This window comes from Anopheles coluzzii, chromosome 2, assembly GCF_943734685.1.
Source record: "Anopheles coluzzii chromosome 2, AcolN3, whole genome shotgun sequence".
In the NCBI taxonomy this organism is placed as follows: Eukaryota; Metazoa; Arthropoda; class Insecta; order Diptera; family Culicidae; genus Anopheles; species Anopheles coluzzii.
The window spans coordinates 22810766-22830676 of NC_064670.1; the positions used below are offsets into that span (position 1 = coordinate 22810766).

Below are 19911 nucleotides of genomic sequence, written 5' to 3' on the forward strand. Positions count from 1 at the left end.
TTATTACAATATCGAGTGTGATCGTGTGCGATCGTGTGAGTGTGCCGTTTTCTAAACCCGGAACCCAAAACTCTGGTAACAGCTGTTAAATATTAAACACTAGAAGTGCACGATCAGCAACCCTTTAAGATGATGCCCTCCACAGATGCTCTACTCTGCTGTGTCACGAACTATCACGACCTAGTGCTGTTTGGGATGATTTTTAAAACTGTATGTGTTGTGATGAGAACTATTAGGTTTTGTTGTCTTCCACCAGCAAAAACCCACGCCTGAGCAAAACACACCACAGACGGGGTGGTGTTGTATTGCATTTTCGTTTTACTATTTTAATTAGCTTGTTGAATGGTCTGTTTAAACGTTACTACTTACGCTCCTGCTCTACTGATATCACTCGGCTCAGCTGCGTTACGGGGAGGTAAGGGAGAGATATTCAATATTTGCGCAAGGGAAACAGATTGCTAATTGCACGCTTTGCAGGTCTATAGAGAAGCGACAAGTGTGTTGTGATTCTTTGAAAACATTGCAATTGCCAAACAGTGAAAAGAGAAAGAGAGAGTAAAAAACAGAGCACTATACTTGTCATAACGATTAGTCTTGTTGAGTTACACTTTGATCTATTTGAAGTCGGATGATACCGCGCACTCACGCACACACACAGGATCAGGAACAAACTGAAGCTCCTGATCTTTCGTGCAATTTATATTTCCTTTCCTCCATTCTATACTCTATTCAATCTGTGCAAAACACTACTACAGTCTAAATTGGTTGCAAAATTGGTTTTTTGGCCTTTTTTTACGGGGTTTGCAAACAATTTCTTTTTTTTTTTTTGTTTAATTTTGTTCTTGAAGATCGGGTGAGATTTGTTCTTGTTTTCCCTTTTAAACAACACAGTACGCACAAAATCACATTGAAAACGACAAAACAGTACGGTAGGTAAGAGCTTTTGTATCGTTGCTACTGCACAAGTTCCAAATTACACGTCCAATTGTCACCGTGGTCAGCTGGTTATCGTTATCGCTTAACGTAATTAAATTAAATGCAATCAACACTCACTACTCACTAACAAACAGCTCACTGTTACAGCTCGATATTAACAAAAAATATTAAGCAAAATAGAGTAGATAATAAATAAATAAGAGCAAATCACTGGCAGGCAGCGAAGCAAGCAAATGAATGCGCACCGCAAAATGCCCTGCCCTTTTAAGCCTAGTTACATATATCACCGAAGAAAACAGCTCAATTACTTACACAAAAAAAACTAACCCTAATTTCCTTTTTATCCTGTTTTACCTACACTCTCCTCACACCCTCCCACTAAACCTATACGCTAGTCGAAGAAGGAGCGTGTGTGTGTACAGCCTTTCATTTCAATTTCAATTTCCTGCGCCAGAAAGGAGCCCGGTCGTGGCTGGCCGCTTTGCCGACCACCGTTTTCAGCTTCTGCAGCAACTCTGCCTCCCACGTCGCCAGTGTCAGTAGCGTTTCGCCTTGATTGTTTCGCGGGGGGTTGGTTGATTGGTAGTCCGGAAGATACGCGAAGGGGGTGGGGAACACATTTACGCACAAAAAGACATTTTGTAAAAAGTTTTGCAACGTGTGTTCAATTCCATTTCAGTGTGTGTGAGTGTGTGCAAAACGGGAGTTTGATTGCATTCGGGGTGGGTTTTTGTTAAAGGGAGGTTGTTTTTGCCACACAAGAGCAGGGTTAAAGGAGCGTTACATTGATTGACCTTTCTAGTAGTGATACGAGTATGTCGTTGATGATTTTTAGTGTAAAATTGGGAGACGAAATGAAGCTTACTTGCCAGCGGCAAGCAGCATGTATTGGTGTTAAGCGTTTTTAAAATGACAACATGTTGATGTAGTTAGCACTAGAGAGAGGGAGAGAGAGAGGGAGAGAGCAATGTCGTGCCGAAATTGGCAAACACTTGTATCTACTGCTACACATCGAGACGGGTTGAAAGAATCGGTTCACAACACACATTTTGATTAGCATTAGCTGGCTGTATAGTAACGCAAGGGAATGCACGGTGTATAAGTTCCATCTAAAGCCACCAGATTTGTTAATCCATGCGACCGGATGTGTGCTGGGGCGCATGGCATGGACAAGCGGGCGGTGTGTACCAACAAAACAAAGGCGGTTTTCTGTACTTGCGTTGACGGATGACCTGGCGAAGCTTAAACGACTCAGTTAGCGCTCTCCGATTTGTAGCCGGACGGGGTAGCGTTTGCCGAAGCGCTAACACTAGCGGAGCGCTGGAATATGCCCAGCGCCCGTTTGCGACACACGGAAAGGCGACGCGAGCGGAAGGGACTCTTTCTACCACCGACGCCACCACCGCTACCGGCGATACTACCACCCGTGCTGCTGCCGGATTGGTTGTCCGACGGTGGGCCATCGTACTGGTGCTGTGAGCGTTGCCGTTGCATCGGCAGCCTGCTGGTGGTAGTACTGCTGCTAGCGGTGATGGTGGGTTCTAGCATTGACGAGCCCAGCGAGTACTGCCGAAGCAAATGCTATTCTCATTGGCCTAGATTACCCTGGACGTACTGCAGGCCTGAGCAGAGGTGCAGCATGATGATGCTGAGCGCCTGCACCCGCTCCTCCGACTGGCCCGCCAGGAAGGCCGATCTGGTGCTGTCGTGCTGCTGCTGCTGCTGCTGCTGGGTCGGCGTCTTGCCTTTGCCATCGGCAATTTCTAGCCGATGGTGCGCGGGGTATAAGCAGTTAAAGGATGGAAGTAGGGGAGAAAAGAAGGAGAGAGAAAAAGAGATGTAGAATTGTATTAAAAGATGGGAAAAAATGGTGAATTTTTAATAAGTACTTGTACAAAACGTGCGAATCTGGTAAAACTATACAGAAATAATGAAAAAAGCAATTAAAAATGCATTTTAAAAGTCTGAACAAAACGAGATAAATAAACCATTCAACAACCAAAAGAAAAAAAAACCTTACGGATGTGTCAAAAGTCCGAACCAAAAGTACACACAAAAACAAAGAAGGGAAGAAGATGAAAAGAAAGAAAACAAAAGTTTAATACTGTTTGTAGACAGCATGTAAATCATAAGTAGAAGTACATTTATTGCAATTGCAAGCTTATTAGCGAGTTTAAACGTTTATCACATTACATCACATCCAATCGAGTCGATTGTGTTGTCTGATCGCTTTTTAAAAAAGAGCGTAAATGCCTTAAGTAACAATGCCACAACGGGTTAGGAACGCATCAACTCTGTCGCTGACACACACACACACACACACTTTCGCTAGAGCACCTGTGTCTGATTCATCTATTGCTTATTGCGTATGTATCACACCGGTACCGGATTACGCACAGCCGGTACCGCGGGTCAAAAAGGGAGGTGGTGGGGTCTTTAGTAATAAAACAAAATGCTATAAATCGGCCGACCTACCTTTACTGTTAGCACCTGCGCCACTACCACTACTACTACTACTACTCTCCTTGGTCGCGTTTAGCACGGACTGGTTGATGGTTTCGTAGTCCAGCGCTATGTGCAGTTTGGAAAGCTGCAAAGAGAGTGCAGGGAAAGGATTGAGTACGGCGCACAGTCGAGGCAGACGCACGGGCCTCATCAACAACTCCACCACCACCACCACCACCACCGTCGGTCCCTACCAGCTTGTTAATCTTCTCCGTCCGCACGTCCGGCTCACAGTCGCCGTACATCGCTTTGCTGCTGCTCTTGGCCAGCGCCATCAGCGTGTCGGACGGGCCGTACTCGATCAGTGGCGCCGTCAGATCGACAATCTGCTCCATGTTCAGCTCGTTCACGTCCTCCGGCAGGCTTTCGAGCCGCTGCGTCACCAGCAGGAACGGGTTGGCGTTCACGTTCGCCAGCGACTGCTTGCGGGGCGTGTGCTGTGGCGTGGGGGGTAAGCTTTTGCTGCTCGGGTTCAGCCCACCCATCGTCGGTATGGAAAGGTTGTTGGCCGAGTTGACGCGCTTCAGCCCCTGCACGAGCAGATCGCTGAAGCTTTGACGATGTGTTTCGAGCTTTGATTTCGGCACAATCTGTTGTTGCTGCTGCTGCTGTTGCTGCTGCTGCTGTTGCTGCTGTTGTTGCTGCTGCAGTTGCTGCTGCTGCTGCTCTTCGGCAATGTCCACGAAGTCTTCCACCTCTATCGTGGGCGATTCGGGCTCGGTCACCTTAAATTCTGGCTGCTGGTTGGTGCCAACGGTTGCCGCCGCTGTGGATGCCATGGATGCCGCTGCTCCGGCCGCCATTATAATGCCGGTCGATGTGGATGAGTTGGTGGACGAACGGTCGGATGCTGTTCCCGCGGACGACTCGTTCGCGGTGCACACGGTCGAGCTTTGACACTTGTTGATACACTTTTTGTGGCAGCACATCGCACAGTCGCGGCACTGGACCGCATCCTTTAGCCAAATTTTCTTGCCACAGTAGTCGCACTGTGTGGTGCGGTGAAAGTGTGTACGGATAAAGTCGTGCTGCTGCTGCGCCGGCAGCTGCGTGAAGGTGGACGAAGCGGACGGTTTGGCATCCAGCGGCAGGCCATCGGTCCGATCGTCGTCCAGCTTGTCGGCCGACCCGCGGCTGATCGTGATGAGCCGCTGCTTCTTGTTTTCCGCACTGATCGCTTTACTGGCGGCGGCGGTGGGTGACGACAGCGAGGCCAGCGCACTGCCGTCCCAAACGAACGACAGCAGCACATCGCCGTAGCAGTAGTTTTGATCAAATCCGGACTGCATCGAGAGTGGGTGATTGGAGCTGAAATGTTAAAGGGCATCATTTAATAAAACAAAACGGACAGCAAACGAGTGAGGCGTGCGCGCGCGCGTATACTAACACATCGATCGCTTCCGGTGGCAGCAGTGGATACTTCTTCAGATGGTGCCCCAGATGAGATTCGTTACACTCCACCAGTATACTGTTGATCGGGATGTTGAGATAGCCCAGCAGCCGGTGCTCCTCGTTGCTCTTGCCGAACACGCTCAGGTTCAGGTAGGAATACTTCTCCATCAGCTGGAACGTGCACGGGTCGTCCAGCCGGATGAACGAATTGAATTCCGCATCGATCGACGAGTGTTGCGGGTAGCATTCGACGTTCAGCGCCTTCGGCTTCGGTCCACCGGCAGCCGCCGGCTCCGAAAAGCTGCCTCGCGGCGTCGACGTTTCCGCACCCCCGACCACAATGGTGGACGACTTTTTCACCGGCGTCGTGCCCGGTGTGTTCGAGTGGCTCGACTCCCCGCCACTGTTGTCCTTCGAGTTGCGGCGGGCAAGCTTACGCTCGCGCAGCACCGCCGTACCGCCACCGATCTGTACCGCTTCCACGTTCTTCACGAACGTAATGTTCAGGTTCGGATCGATCTCCTCAAACTCCGGCTCGTAGTCGTCCAGCAGCGCATCGTTCCTGATCTGCCCCGGGACGAGCCGCTCGATGCGCAGCACAAACATGGGCCGGTTCAGCGTCTTGATCACCTTCGGCACCTGGCTAATGTTCGTCACCCGTTTGCCCTGGATCGAGAGCAGCACGTCGCCGCGGCGCAGCTCCGCCTTTGACGCCGGCGTGTTCGGTATGACCGCATCGATCAGCACGGTCTGGTCGGACTGCTTGAACACGATGCCGATCTGCTGGTTTTTGGCCTTGTGTATCTCGATGTCGAGCGACACGATCATCGTCGCGCCCTGGTCGTCCTGCTGGCGGGCCACCACCCAGGGCATGTGGGCGAGCGTCAGCGTGCAGTACACGTGCGTCAGCGTGCGGATCGGCGCATTCAGGCGGGAAATTTCCGCTATCGTCACCTCGAGCGAACCGTTCGGTACGATCTCGTTCAGTTCGTAGTCCTCCTCCACACGGTGGAAGAATGGTTTGTATCTGAAAGTAGCGCAAACAACAAAAAAAAGAAGGTCAATTAATGAGTGTAATGTGCCCACTGACGTTGCATGCAAAGGGGCAAAACGATCGTACGCACCTTAGCTTATAGTTGGGAAGCGTGTGCTTCCGGCGGATCGCCTTCCGTATCTGGTTCGAGATCAGGCTGGTAATGTTGGACTGCATCTGCCGGCCCTGGAAGTGGGACTGCACGTCCAGCTCCACCTTCGGGTCGTTGATGAAGCTAAGCGACCAGTGCGTGTACGGTTTGCGGGTGAACTGCAACCGGGCCAACCCGGACACCTGCTTCACCCGCAGCGCCAGCGAACCCTTCTTCCCCAGCACCATGTCGGCGTCGATCGTGAGCCGAAAGTTGCCCTCGTAGTGCAGATCCAGCAGCACATCCAAGCTTTCGATGTGTCCCTCGTCCGGGTGCAGGTCGACCGCGTGCAGGCGAAAGTTTTTTATCTCCGGAAACTGGCTGCCCAAATCCAGATCGCGAATCTGTTGAATGAGGTTAGGATCAGTAGAAGCCTCCCTCCATTTCGTGCCACGCCCTCTACTCACCGTCAGCTTATCAAACAGCTTGCCCGTGGTCGTCTTGCTTATCAGCTCGTCCAGCTCGAGCGACAGCTTCCGGTGGAACCACTTGCGCACGCGGTTCGACTGCCGCAGCTCAAAGTACAGAAACTGCAGTATCAGATTGATGGCCATTATCGTGGATTTGCTTTCCTGATCCGGTGCCTTTATGTTCTCCAGCAGCGTCTGTCGGCGCGTCATGCGGAGTAGAGAACGTGAAAAACAAACAAATTAAAAGCACGCGACAGCAATTGGGAGCTAGTTAAGTGAATGGCCCTGCGGGAGGGGCGAATGGTCGCTTCTTAGGAGAGAGAGTAAGGATGCAATCAACGGCAAATAATAACGAAACACAAACGAACGCTACTAAATCATACATCGCGTCACCAACACCACCTCCACGCAGCATCCGTACCCGGAGGAAGGGGAGACAATCGCCTCCCTTCTGGGAGATGTCACACCAGCAGGATATCGCCCACGTGCGATATGCTGCGCACGGCAACAGCCCACAAGGCCACCTTCGCCCGCCGGGAGCATTATATATGGAGGGGGTTTTATCCCACACCACCCCCTCCCTCCCCCCGCCGACCGGTAAAAACGTGTGCTTTGCTGAGCACGCCGCTGCTGGAAGGACGTGCTCTTTTGTGTGATTGAAAGTGTGGATTTGTTTTCACATTTTGTGCGCGCGTAGGCACGGCGCGGAGGAAAAAGGCTTTCGTTCTAAAAATAATTCTAACGAAATTAATCACCCACGGAACCGGTGACACACAAATAAACACACACAATAACAATATTACCCTGGCGTGCTGGTTCGGGAGAGAAGCCTCTTTTCTGTGAGGAAGTTTGATGTTTTTTTTTTTATTTGATTTTTACCCCCTCTTCGGTGTTAAATTAGAAATAGAGGAATATAAATCTTGCGCGAGCAACGAACGAAGTTTCTGGCAACGCAACGAGGACGAAGAAGATACATTTTCGAAAGGACGTTCTCCTGCTGCCGCAACACCCGCCTCGGCTCCGCTGTGTGAGCCGGTTTGTCCAACAACGTCCACATTAAACGTCCTTTCAACACCGTTGCCTTCAGGCTGGGATGGACCAACGCGCCGGGAAGGCGAAGGCGCACACGCTTATAAAGCACGCCGCTTTCTGCGAAAACAAAAATGCTGTTTGCGTTTGCCGGGTTGAGCCCGTCGTCATCCTCGTCGTCGTTGGCGTTGTTTGTCGTGTGTGTTGGCGTCTTCGTGCAGACGCCTCCGGATATACTTGCACCTTAATGTCGCCCGCACCGTTGTCAGGCAGTGACGGTAATTAATTAAGGCGGGCCCAGTGAATTATCTGCGATATGAATTTCGTTGTAGGAGAAACAGTTCGACAACAGCACGCCGTTCAATTTAACGCGAACGGTTTGAAGGGGTCCACCGCTGCAGACTTTCTCCTTCAAGGTTTGATATTTTAAGTTAAGCATCAGCTCCAGTTTGTGTTACCAAGGCCAGCGTGATTTGCTTGCTTTCTGTATAAATGATTAATTATCAAGGAAAACGAAAGCAGACCTTCTCATTGCCATCGTTATTAGGGTAGAGCTCCACCATCATCCTTTCTCTACAGCTTCTCCAAGATTTTCCACACCCGGCGCATTGTCCAGACGAACAGTATGAGCGTACACGTGGTACCGATCCCGATCGACACGATCAGCGATATGTGTACGACCAGCTTGGTGATGTTGTTCACACTGCCCAGTATGCACATCCCCAAGCTGACGAACGCTTCCCGCGGCAGCGTACAGTTGCACTTCCACATGGTCTCGATCGATGGTTGGCTGCTGAGTACGCGATCATCGACGCTGAACGTCGCGAACGATTGCGTGAGCATCGGCTCAATGTCGTACCCGAGCTGGAACACGATTTTCTCGCTCGTCTTGATCAGGATCTGGTAGAGCGAGCTGGCCACGGTCGGCTGGACCGTACCGCACCGCTCCAGATCGACACGCACGTTCTCGAGAAACAGATCGGTGCAGCCGGTCGACTGCTCCACCCAGAAGGTGAACTGGATCAGCGACTTCAGCCCGCAGTATAGCTCCAGCACGCCCTCGACGATGTCGGTCGCGTTCGGGTGCGGCTGCGACTGGACGCGCACCGAGATGCAGCAGTATTCTTTGATCGGCTGCAGCACCGCCGGCAGGTCCACCTCCGACTTCTTATCGAGCGTGCTGAGGTCGTAGATCCGATCCGGGATGAGCAGGGACGCGTTCGAGTCCGGTGTGACGAGCGTTCGTATCTGGCAGGCCATTCGCGGTGCCGCCGTCGTTTCGGGCGTTTCGTCCGACCTGTCGGGTGGCACCGTGGGGCCGGCTGCGGTCGTGGAGTGCTTATTCCCACTCGGTAAACCATTGTTGACTACAAACTGCCCGTCGGTTGCGTGTGGCAAGGTGCCGAAGAGCGCCACGGTACAGTACCAGAGCAGCGGAACACGCAGCCAGAAGTGGAACATTGTAGGACTATTGAGTGACTGTCGGGGTACACACTGGGGCACGAAGCGTAGATTTGTGTCCAGCGCAGCCAACCAGCAGCAAGTGTTTGATTGAATAATAATTGTGGATAAACATGTGCTTTCATCATAGATGGAGAGAACATAATAGCATCTACAGTCATTTGGCGTCTATTGGGCAATGGTTAAGGGACTTCTAGGAATGCACCGGCAGTCCAAAACGAAACGAGTGTGAAGAAAGGTCGATAATTCAACTGGCCGGTCACGCCATTGCAATAAATTCGGGCAGTCTCGGGGCAGTTTGTTTGTTTGCTTTTTTGAATCGCTAAGAACCTTCCCAAAAGTGTCGCTTCCTAAATTCCCAAATTCTTGGAGCCTGACCTTCAAATTGTCATAATAAATCCCTCTCACCTCTCGTCCCCTTTTGTTCGTGTCCCCAGGGAGTCAGGATTGAGGTCGTAAATTGTTTTACAACAAACCAAGGCCGCTTGCCAGCCTTGCTGCGTACACCACCGCCATCCTGCTCCGTACATCACCACAACATCTCCGGCAATAAAACTAAAGTGATAATGAGGAGAATGGGTTTCGTTTTGAGATGGTCCCCGATAGCAAACTAAAGAACGCCTTTCCTGTTTGCCGTCTTACTACTACTATAGGAAGGCCAGGGGGCATTAAATCGTCAACCAAGCGTCTCCCTGCCCAGGTGGCAACATTCTTTCTTATTAGTTTAGTCGTGTCCTGGGGGGGGGGGGGGGGGGGGAAGGCCCGTACGTCCCCCCGGGCAGGTAAGTTGCAGCCAGCGGCCAAACGGTTGATGAAAATTATGAACCATAATATAGCAGCAATGGTGGAAAGCCATTTTCCATGCTGGTGCGCTGGGTGTACGCCGACCGATGTGAACATTTTTAATGATGTTTGTCGAACCGGTGTCTCGTAACCCGGGCAGCATACGAGCAAAGATGAGGAGGGCGTCCTCCCGGGGGAAGAAGAGTACACGGTACGGTATCCGTTGCTCAATCTTTAACAACACGAGCCAGCCTGCCTCGGGGCTACCAAATCAGGTCTCGGCTGCAGGTGTTTTAACTGCAATCAATAACTTAGCACCGGCACCGGGGATCGGCGTGGTAGCCCAGCTTCGTGCCGCTGGAAGATCCTTTTCTCTTACGTGCGCGCTGGGTTGGGTGTACGGTAGTGCTGTAAAAAAAGGACACACCGGTAGAGCACCGCTTCGCTCTCGGTTGGCTTGTGTCATTTCGACTGTGCCTTGGCGATAAAAGCAGGTTCTTAAGGAGAACAAGTTAACCCTTGTACAGCTACTCGACACACACACACACACACACACACTATTTATAACCACTCATTATGTAGTTGGTACTTAGCCAACGGAAATCATGCTCTGCTGGGGCGAGTTTTGAGGGAATTTTCTGCTCTTTCACCTACCCAGCGCAGCGAGTGATGCAATGAAAAATTTAAAAAGGCGATGGAAGGAAAAAAAGGAAGGTTTCGTGAAGTATTTTACAAAGCTTACGGTCTCCCCAAGCAGCCGCCGCCGCCGGTTGGAATTGGTGGGAAAATTCTAAGCAAACGAAACTTTTCCTACCGCTCTTGCAAGGGCGGAAAAAGGGCACCATGACTAAGCTACAACAATGAGCAGAATGCAGCTTTGAGAGGTTTTTATGTGTGTGCTTGTGAGTGTGTGTGTTGCGGTGCCATTGTGAGCTAGCAACTTTAATTCGAGCACCATCAGCCGCCGCAGGGTGGCCATACATTTTAGAGCAGCAGCAGCAGCGCGGCAACGTCGAAAAAAGGAAAGCAAAGAACCAGCGCCTTTTCAGTTTTCAATTCATGCCGCCGCCCAATGAAATTGAGTAATCGTGAGCGGGCTGGGTTTGCTGCTCCAGCCCGCCCGGTAAACGCTGTGCACTCGGTGCGCTCGGCACAGCAACTGGGTCGCCGTCCAGATTGGTGATGGTAGCAGCCCTTTCGCCAAGCGCACGAAGCTTTGACAAATGAAAACCGGAGTGTGTGAGGTTCGTACATGTGGTCCATCCACAATTCCGTTCTGTCACCCCACCCCACCCGCGCTAGTGTGGGCAGATGGGGATTTCTTTTGTAGTGGGTTCAGCTGGGTGGAAATTCATTGCTTGCGCATTCCTCTCCTGCGGCAGAAGGACATTCACAAGATGTGTGGTCGTGCCCTTACGTGTAGTCACATTGATCCTGGCTGATGCCCGCTTCCCGTTCGACGGTTACCGAATCTCGGTGTAACCAATCTTGTTGGTCACAATCTCACACACACACACACACACGCGCAGACAGGCGCTCGAGTGGGCAAGAGTTCAAACTTTGTGCGCACATTCTTATCAGCCAGGGAAGCCAACCAGACATCATGCTGCCGTACGACAGACGGTGGCAGTTGCTAAAATTAAAAATAAGAACAAAAAGAAGAAGAATAAAAGGAGTAGAGTGGGCCATGACACAATCCATGATCCGTGGTGTTGCACGCCATGCGTTCTGTGGCTTGTCTTTCTGCATCCAATTGGATTTGTTGGAAAATCTTATTCCTACTGGATTGGTTGAAACATTCTTCCGCACACTTTCTACTTTTCTCGCGCGGAAAAGCACCGCATATTTAATGTGTGGAAAATGTGGGCTTTAGAGAAGGAAAGGGGTATAAAACTTGTTAACTTTCATCGTTGAGTTTTGTATGTTTGGTGTGTGTGGTGTAGTGGTCGCTCCGCTGCAACGAGATCCTTTTCCCCTATCCGGTGGGCTCTGAGAGGCCACGTTCTGGGAAAAAAAATCAAAAAATCCATTCGCTCCGTTCCTTTTCATCCGTTTTCAGCCGGAACCGGTCGATGGGGTGTGGTGGTGGTGGTGGTGTTGGTGGTGGAGTTTGTTTTACGTGATGTTTCGCTTTTGATCTCTGTCTCTCTCTCTGCTCAAAATTAACATAACTGTTTGCCAGCACCGCCGGTTGCACCATCTCGAGGGTGGGACAGGAGGTAAGCAGCTCTCGGGTCAACGGAGCAGTAGAGTTGCTGGACGTCAGCTTTCCTAACTGTTGATTTTGGGAGATGGATCCTGTTACCGTGCTCGCCAAATAAAATGGCAGCTTCCTTGCGGAAGGATAATAATTGCTAGCAACAGTTTACGATTAAAGCAGGAAACGGAGACTAGAGCGCAATGCATAATCCTAATCCTCAATCCCATGGTTCCGGGAGGAAAAGTGGAGCGTTTTGGTTAAGGTCGTCAAGTTGGGGTTAGGCTTTGCTCTCTCTCTCTCTCTCTCTCTCTCTCTCTCTCTCTCTCTCTCTCTCTCTCTCTCTCTCTCTCTCTCTCACACTCTCTCTCTCTCTACTCCATGACGTCAAAAACATGACACTTAAAGGTGCAAAATCGATCCGATGGTTCATTAAATCGCAATGAGCTTGACGGTCCTGCCATCGGGCGGCCGCTTTTCCTTCCCCGCTGAAAATCTGTTTTTGCATCATTTATCGTAGCCGATGTTTTCCCCCCACCGTTCTCTTCTGATTATTCATATTTAATAATCGACGGGGCGGCAGGTGGATTCAACACATTTCAACGAAACACAAATTCAAACTTGTTTAGAGTGGGTCATATTTTAACGGTCGGAAAAGTCGTGATTTGGGGCGGTGTGTCGTTTGCGCCAAACTTTGCAGAGTTATGAAATAGTAGAGTATGATTAAATGTGTCTCTCAACAGTAACCAAACGGACACAATACTTTACGTTCTAAACTCTTATCAGTGCTTTGAATTTTTGTGGTGAACCCAAACCCACGGCAACAGAAACAAATGGCACACACGCAGACCCATTAATGAATACCATGCTGTGTCTCACCTCCTCTGCTTTCCCTTCCCTGCAGTGTTTTGGAGCTACATACCACGCTCATAAAAAAGAAACACGCTCACCCCGCTGTCCTCGAACCAACCTAAATCGATGAACCCATCGAACGGTGGGTGCCTGTGTAACGACATTAAGACATCTTTTTCTGTGTCTGTCGTAAAAAAAAAAAACAAACAAAAGTGAAACCTGCGCTATCAACCGCTTAAGAGGGGAGGGGGGATAAAAACAGCACTACCAAATCTGCCATCGACCGGCGAGTCTCAGCCACCAGGCGGAAAAGGGCAACAACCGCCAAAAAAGTGCCGCTCGCTGACGACAAGCACAATCAAGGGAAGGACAAACGGGTACCGATGCAGCACCGACCGCGGTGCGTCATTTAACCGGAACGGTTTGGGGCTTTTGGGGGCCTCGTGGCGGCCCTACCATATACCCGTTAATGTGTCTTCACGCGTGAGTCACACACACACACCCGCCAGTGTCAGTAATAAAAACATGCCCATTTCCACGATGGTTTTCGATGGAGGAAATGGAACTGGCTTCGGGAAAAAGGGAGGGAGCCGAAAGTAGGTCACGAGCTATTGGGCCCAATATTTTGCTGTTGCCGTTCATTGGGGTATCCCCTTCGTTTCCTGGTGCTTTTCCTCGTGCCAATGCTTTATCGGGGTTGTTTTCGGTGTTTTACGAATGTGTTTCCTCAGCATTTTACGGAGCAGGAAAAACATCCCGCAGGCAACCGGGAAAAAAGAAAGATTACACTCTCATGCACGGGCTGAACAGGATGAAAAACAAAACAGAAATTGAGCTAAAAAGCGAAAAAATAAACAGAACAAAACGGAAATTGGACACTCCCGTAGCAGCAGCAGCAGCTGGGGGAGCGGTAACCCGGGACCCCGGGACTTACATCGGGCAGTACGTAGCGTTCGCTGAAGGCCGATTTGCGCTGATTTTCCTCCTCCTGGTCCAGTTCCGGCAGGCGGAAGTATCGCACGAAGGCATAGTACTGGATCAGCAGCATTACCACCGCCCCGATCACGCACGACATCAGGCAGAACAGGAGCAAGTTGACGAAATCCATCGTGCCGACCGGAACAGGGGGAGGCTCGGGCTCGGGTGTCCTTTCTTTGTTTATGTGTGTGTGTGTGTATGTTGCTGCCTCCCTGTTGCAGCGGAATGTAGCAATCGGCACAAAACGCGGCGCGTGCTTCGATTTGCCTTGACCTTTCCGATTGTTTGCCGATGCTGCACGGCCACAGGTCCTGCGGGGAGTTGGGGCCCCTTGCACAACGGTTGTTAGGGACAACGGGGCTGGCTGCAATTAATTCTGCTTTTGTTTTTAATTTCACACGCAAACCCACACACACACACACACACCGGGGCGCACACGGGGATTGTTGTCGATCGACCGGAGGCGCACTGTATGACTAACTTTTAATCACTTCCGTTCCGTCGCCCGTTTATAATCGACGGAGAAAGTGACCGCTCGCGGCTTGCACTGCACACAGCGACGGGGTTTTTTTTAAATATATTTCGTCACCCTCGCCACCCGTTTCTTTTTGATGCGCTTGATTCAGGAACGGGAAATACACACGGCACTCGGTGTGCATGCTAGAAGCTAGAACGGCACCGCCCGCACAACCACCGTACACTCTTGGCCGCTTTGTTGGAAGCAATTTCGCGCGTCACCCGACTAGCCGCGGACATTATTAATTTAGCACTAATGCAGGCTGGTGGCACCTGTCGCGATTCGCCGAAGCACCGGAGCAGAGCGTACAGCGGGTTATGCGAACAAGGACTGGTGTTGCATCGTGCGTGATGCTGTGGCACACCGTTCCCGACACGGTTCCCCCAAAAAACACGGCTGTCCCACAAGCTGTCCTCACGTTCCGGGAGGGGTGGGAGGGAAAGCGGAACACAGCCCTCCGCACGTTCACTGTATTGCGCGCACCGTTTCAGTGTTGCTGCCTCAACATCCGCGATCGAAATTGTGTTCGGGCTCGCAACCAGGCAGCAGAAAAGTGCTTACACCATTGTTGTTGTTGTTGTGTTGTGTCGAGCCACCGTTTTGACAGTTGCTACAGCGATGTAGGGTGGAAGAGGGACGCGCGAGAAAGCAGTGCCGAGTAAAATAGAGTGGGTTTTCGAAGGAAAACAATGATTAAGATTACTGACAGTTGTAAAAATGTACTAAAGCATTAGCTGAAACGTTTGCACTATTTATTTATGCGTAAAATTGCGAACAATGGTAAAAATACTCAATCCAACGATACTGCATACGATTTTGCAGCACGGGCAGGGTGCGCATTCCCATTGCGCGATTTTGACAGCAAAGACCGCGTCCAGCGTTTCAAATTGACAGTTGGAAGATGTAACGTCGTTACAAGTTCGGTTACGTGTTGGTGAAAGTTTGGGAGTTAGATTCAACGAATTAGTTTGGAAAAATGATTTTATGTATCGATATCATTTATGAAAGTGCGTATAATAATTGTAAGTATGCTCTGTTCTGTAAAAAAAAGGTAAGCTCAACATATGCATGTGATATATTGCTATACATTGGGTCACACAATGAAACACACACAAACACGCAAATGTTGTTGTATTTTCTGATCTTTTTAGATTGATTTTCTTTTATTAGTTCATAACCTTTTTTTATCGCCTCCACGGTTGCTGTTGTTGTTGTTGTTTTTGGTTGATTTTTGTTTTCTTCATCAGAAATATTGCTAAATATAAAATAGTGAAAAAATGTACAAATGCTGTGGATGCATCCAAATCGCTCTTACCGGCACCCTTTGCTTTTGTGTGTGTGTTTTTTTTTGTTTTTATTTGTTTTTGTGCAATTTTTGCAAAACTACTCGCTCGCTGAAAACTGAACGCGCTTCCAAACCGATACCAACGGAATGCAAATTTGCTTACTGCTCCATGATCCACCACCTCCCTAGAAGAGGTTTAAATATCTTCTGTGTTGTGATACTTTGTTTTCCTACGTGAACATTGCAATTAATCTAAAACAGAATAGAAGCAATTTTCTGAGCCCGGTTATGCGTGTACTCGGTGAAAGGTAAGTAACTCGAGAAGAAAGAAAGGAAGTGAAAAAAAATACATCACAGAACAATAGGACAGTACGATTTCCTGTTGTATGGAAGAGTGGCAGTAAGAATGCATATTTCATTTCGATATCATCTACCAGTACCAGTTCCCTTGGCCCTTTTAATTCGCGATGACCGGTAAACGGTACGGTAATTGCTGTGTAATTTTAATTTAATCAAAAGCACAGCATCAGCAAATAGTAAAGCCATCCAACAAGCGCTACCTACTTTGTGACGCTAAACCCTGCAGGTGATCAATGGATGAAGACAAACCAATTTGGTACTTCTAAATATGTGGCGTTTTGGCGATTATCCCTTTGCTATCCGCGTTGAAGGTAGGTAAAGGAGTTCGCGTTATAATTAGTTTACGATCTGGTAAATGTAACGACTGTTTCTCTACGCGTGGAGCATCATCAAACCAGCTAACCAACCCTCGATTGCCTATGGTATGTACAGTTCGCCTGCTGCCGCCCCGAACGGCACGGTACTAGTAGTAGTGTTTTGCAAATGTGAAATTGGAATTGTTTCGTTTAGCTAGTGAGAATTCAATTGGTTGCTTGCGTTAGTAAACGTTATCCTGCTGGCGGACTATCGCTCCCTTTCTTTCTCTCCCTCTTCATATAGCTGTATGTATATATATCAACATGAGTTCAGGTTATCGGTTTCCCCGTCTGTTTTCCTTTCTCTTTCGTTTTTGTTATGCGGTTTTGTGTTGTACGTGGTGTGCGTTTGGGGTTGCTTCGCTGTTAGCTAATTGCATTATTTTGCATCGAATTTAATGATTTGGTTGTATTATGCGTTCTGTTTTTGTTTTTTTTTTATATTCAGTTATGTTCATGTCACTTTTTCGTTTTGTTGTGGTTGTGTTTGTAACTTCTAAGATTGCGGCAAAGTTTTTGGAGGTCGATTTGAATTAGCTTAGATTAGCCTACGCACTAAATTGGTTGGTTTTAGCTAAATGTCTAAATGTTATCTTATCACTTTTCCCGTTGTTGTTTTTTTTCTTTTCTGTTTGTTGTTTGCTTGTTTGTTCGCTTGCTTACTTCCTGTGTTGAACTTTTCCCGTCCAATCTGTTCCGCACTGCTGTTAGTGTGTGTATTCTGGATTCCTCACTAATTGCTTTATGGTTTTTGAACCCCGCCCCATTCTACTATATTTATATATGGAATACTATGTATGATTATATTTTAAAAGTAAACATTTCGTTTTTATTTATTCGAATGTATAGGGTGCATTTGCTCCGAGTATGTCCTCGATCGGGCAGAGCGATGTTGAGTTGAGTGGCTCCTGGGAGGCTTGTAGTAAAACTGTATGCATAATATTATAACATAACAAACATCAAAACTGCAATTTTGTTAGGTGCGCTTCAGCGCCACTATCCAACCCAGAACGGGCATGCGTATGAGCGTGCAGACAAAAATGGGAAATAAAAGAAATTTGTTATGTTTGTTTTGCTTTCGTCTCTTCTTCTATTTCTCCCTATTTAACCGCTGCTTTCGATTTTTATTATGTAAACATTATATCGCAATGACTAGCACCGTCACAGGGAATGGTGTTGGTGCTAGCATTTGTGTATTTTTTTTTTATTATTATTGCTATAACCGATTCATATTTGCAAAAATGTTTTCACTCATTGTTGTGTTTTGTTGTCTTATTTTGAAGCAATCGAATTTTTTGATTGTATCGATCCAATTGCACCTACCACGGCTACACCCCCCCCCCACCCACGTTTAGAAGCTATATCAATTCGCCGTACCCACCCTTCCGTAACATTCGTCTTTACCAAATTTTTTTAAAGCTTTATTTAAACTCTGCCATTGCAACAAGAGAGAGAGAGAGACATTCTATCAACTAGCCTACCGGTACGCAATTAAGCAGTACAAATAAATGGAAATATCTGTCCTGCTGTTACTGCTACTCAATTTCTACCAATATAGTGCAAAGACTAATCGTTGGTGCAATTTGCCAATGATTCGCCAATGCTGGTACTGTATGTATGTATGCGTCGAACGGATAAACCTGGCGTTGCCTACAAATTCAAAGCAACGCAATGGAACTAATAGCAAAGAGAGCCGTAGCTACTACGTGCGGGAACAAGCAGTTGCTTAATGTGCGTTTGATGTTCAAGGTATGAGTATGATTGATATGATTGTAGTTTTATTTTGTGTGTTTGCTGTTCTAGAAAAGAATTGCTAAAAAAACGAAGACAAACTCTTCAAGCAAACGGTCACAAACGCTCTACTTGTATGCTATATGAAACGTAGACTTAGATCGTTCTATTCAATTCCTATTCCAAAAACTACCCGCCTGATTTCGTTTCTTTTCTGCCTCGGTAAGATTCTTCCTATAATGAGGCTATTATTATAAACTAGACAGGAAATTAACAACAACAGCACAATAAAAAAAACATTGTTCTAAGTAATTGCCTTAACGAAACAGTACTAAAAACGCTTGATTGTTAGAGTGATAAACGCTGGCAACACTTGCACGAAGAACAAAGAACAAATGCAGCTTAAACTCGAACACAGTATCGCTACGATTTCGCACTTTTTTTTGTCTATCCTTCACTCTTTCCCTGTCCACTAACTTGCATATAAACTATAGTAACGAGTTGCCTAACGTAAAACAACAGCACCCTCAACGCGAACGGGGCTTGCACAATTGTTCTAAAAATTAGTTTTGCTCGATGCACTATGAACGGATGCATTTAATACTTCGTGTTTTGTGTTTGTTTTTTTTCTTCTTCTTTTTTTCACGAAAAAAAAACCATAGTTAACCTCAAAAGTCGAGACACTACACGCACGTGCACGTCTGTGCTAAAAACTAGATTGCTTCAACTTTTGTTTCCTTCATCTTTATCGATAAATCCCTCTGTCACACACACACACACATGCACACATATACTCCCTCTATATCCCTTCTCATTCAAATATCAATCGCGAATGGAACAACAACGTGTACGCCATATTGCTTTTACCCCCTCAACTAACCTCACATATCGGCGTGGTGCCCTTTCCCGCCTTTTCTTTTGCGTAGTGGAGAAAGTGGAGTTTGCAAAATAGAATGGAACGTTTTTTTCTCCGGCTCTACGGTTTACTATATTACACGCACCGCCTTGCCTCATGCCTTCTCTTCCCTTCCGTCTTGCTCCTTCTTTTGGCGACAACTTACGATTATGCACTTCGGAATGAAGCTTGCCTCTTGCTAGCTTGTTGATGAGGGACTTTGTGCACGGTATGTACTAAAGCTCGCACAAACTCACAACAGAGTTATGCTCATTTTGGATGGAACTCGATGCGTTCATGCGCTTCAAATGCCCACGAACTGCGCAGCCACGAATGCGCTGTCTCCCTTTTCCCCCCCTCTGTCGAATATAACGGCCGAATGTACGGCACGAAGCGAGCGTTATCTTAAGCGTTACGAACTCACTAGCTGCACTCAGAGAGGTGATCCTAAAGCAAAACAAACCTAACCGGAGATTAGTTTGATCACAATCGTACGCAGATCTGCCAGGTGCGCTGGTAAGCTCCGCTGCAAGTGTACCGGAGCGGTGCTGTACTGGGGCGGAAGAGTGACGCCCGCGGTGGCCCTCGCACTGGTCGGGTAGTGTCGGGGAGCATGATGGGCCCGGATATGCTCGTTCATTGCTGCTGGTTTGGCAGTGGAGTTGTTGTTGTTGTTGTTGGATAGTGGTATTGATTTCGTTGTGTCTGCAGGTAACTGGTGCTAGCACCAGTCGCCTTCGTCCGACTCGGAGTAGATGGAATGCATGCCCACCTTCGGTTTGTAGCCGTTCAGGGCGGACGAACCGAACGAGCTGCCCCCGGTACGGCCCAGCGTGTACAGATGCTCGTAGGACAGCGGTTCCACGCTGAAACAAACAAACGAATGTATAAGTATAAGTAGGGTTAGTAGGAACTGTTCAGTTTCTATCATCATAATGGCCTGTAAATGTGCTGTAATGTGCTAATACAAGTGGTACTAATATTAGGTGATTGGTAGCACGATTTCATTTATGGGCGAATCCAACGTCCGTATCGTCTCG

The 19911-nt window shown here is 48.3% G+C and overlaps 2 protein-coding genes across 4 annotated transcripts in view; both read right to left on the bottom strand.

Annotated features, from left to right (window-relative positions):
* Positions 1–551: 551 nt before the first annotated feature.
* On the bottom strand, positions 552–14834 carry LOC120949021 (PDZ domain-containing protein 8). The gene is made up of 8 exons (XM_040365957.2): positions 13684–14834; positions 6425–6622; positions 5958–6361; positions 4829–5860; positions 3636–4749; positions 3412–3526; positions 2541–2699; positions 552–1487 (listed from the first exon to the last, which is right to left on the bottom strand). Exons 1-8 carry the CDS (start codon positions 13855–13857, stop codon positions 1363–1365), a joined length of 3321 nt encoding a protein of 1106 aa, XP_040221891.2. The 5' UTR covers positions 13858–14834; the 3' UTR covers positions 552–1362.
* A 2020-nt stretch (positions 14835–16854) lies between these two features.
* LOC120948990 (voltage-dependent calcium channel type A subunit alpha-1-like) overlaps positions 16855–19911 on the bottom strand; it is a 22074-nt gene continuing 19017 nt past the window's right edge. For all 3 annotated transcript variants that reach the window (XM_040365908.2, XM_040365906.2, XM_040365905.2), the window contains exon 25: positions 16855–19737. In XM_040365908.2, the coding sequence (XP_040221842.1) occupies positions 19593–19737 (145 nt within the window). In that variant the 3' untranslated portion in view covers positions 16855–19592. The remainder of the gene's footprint in view (positions 19738–19911) is intronic.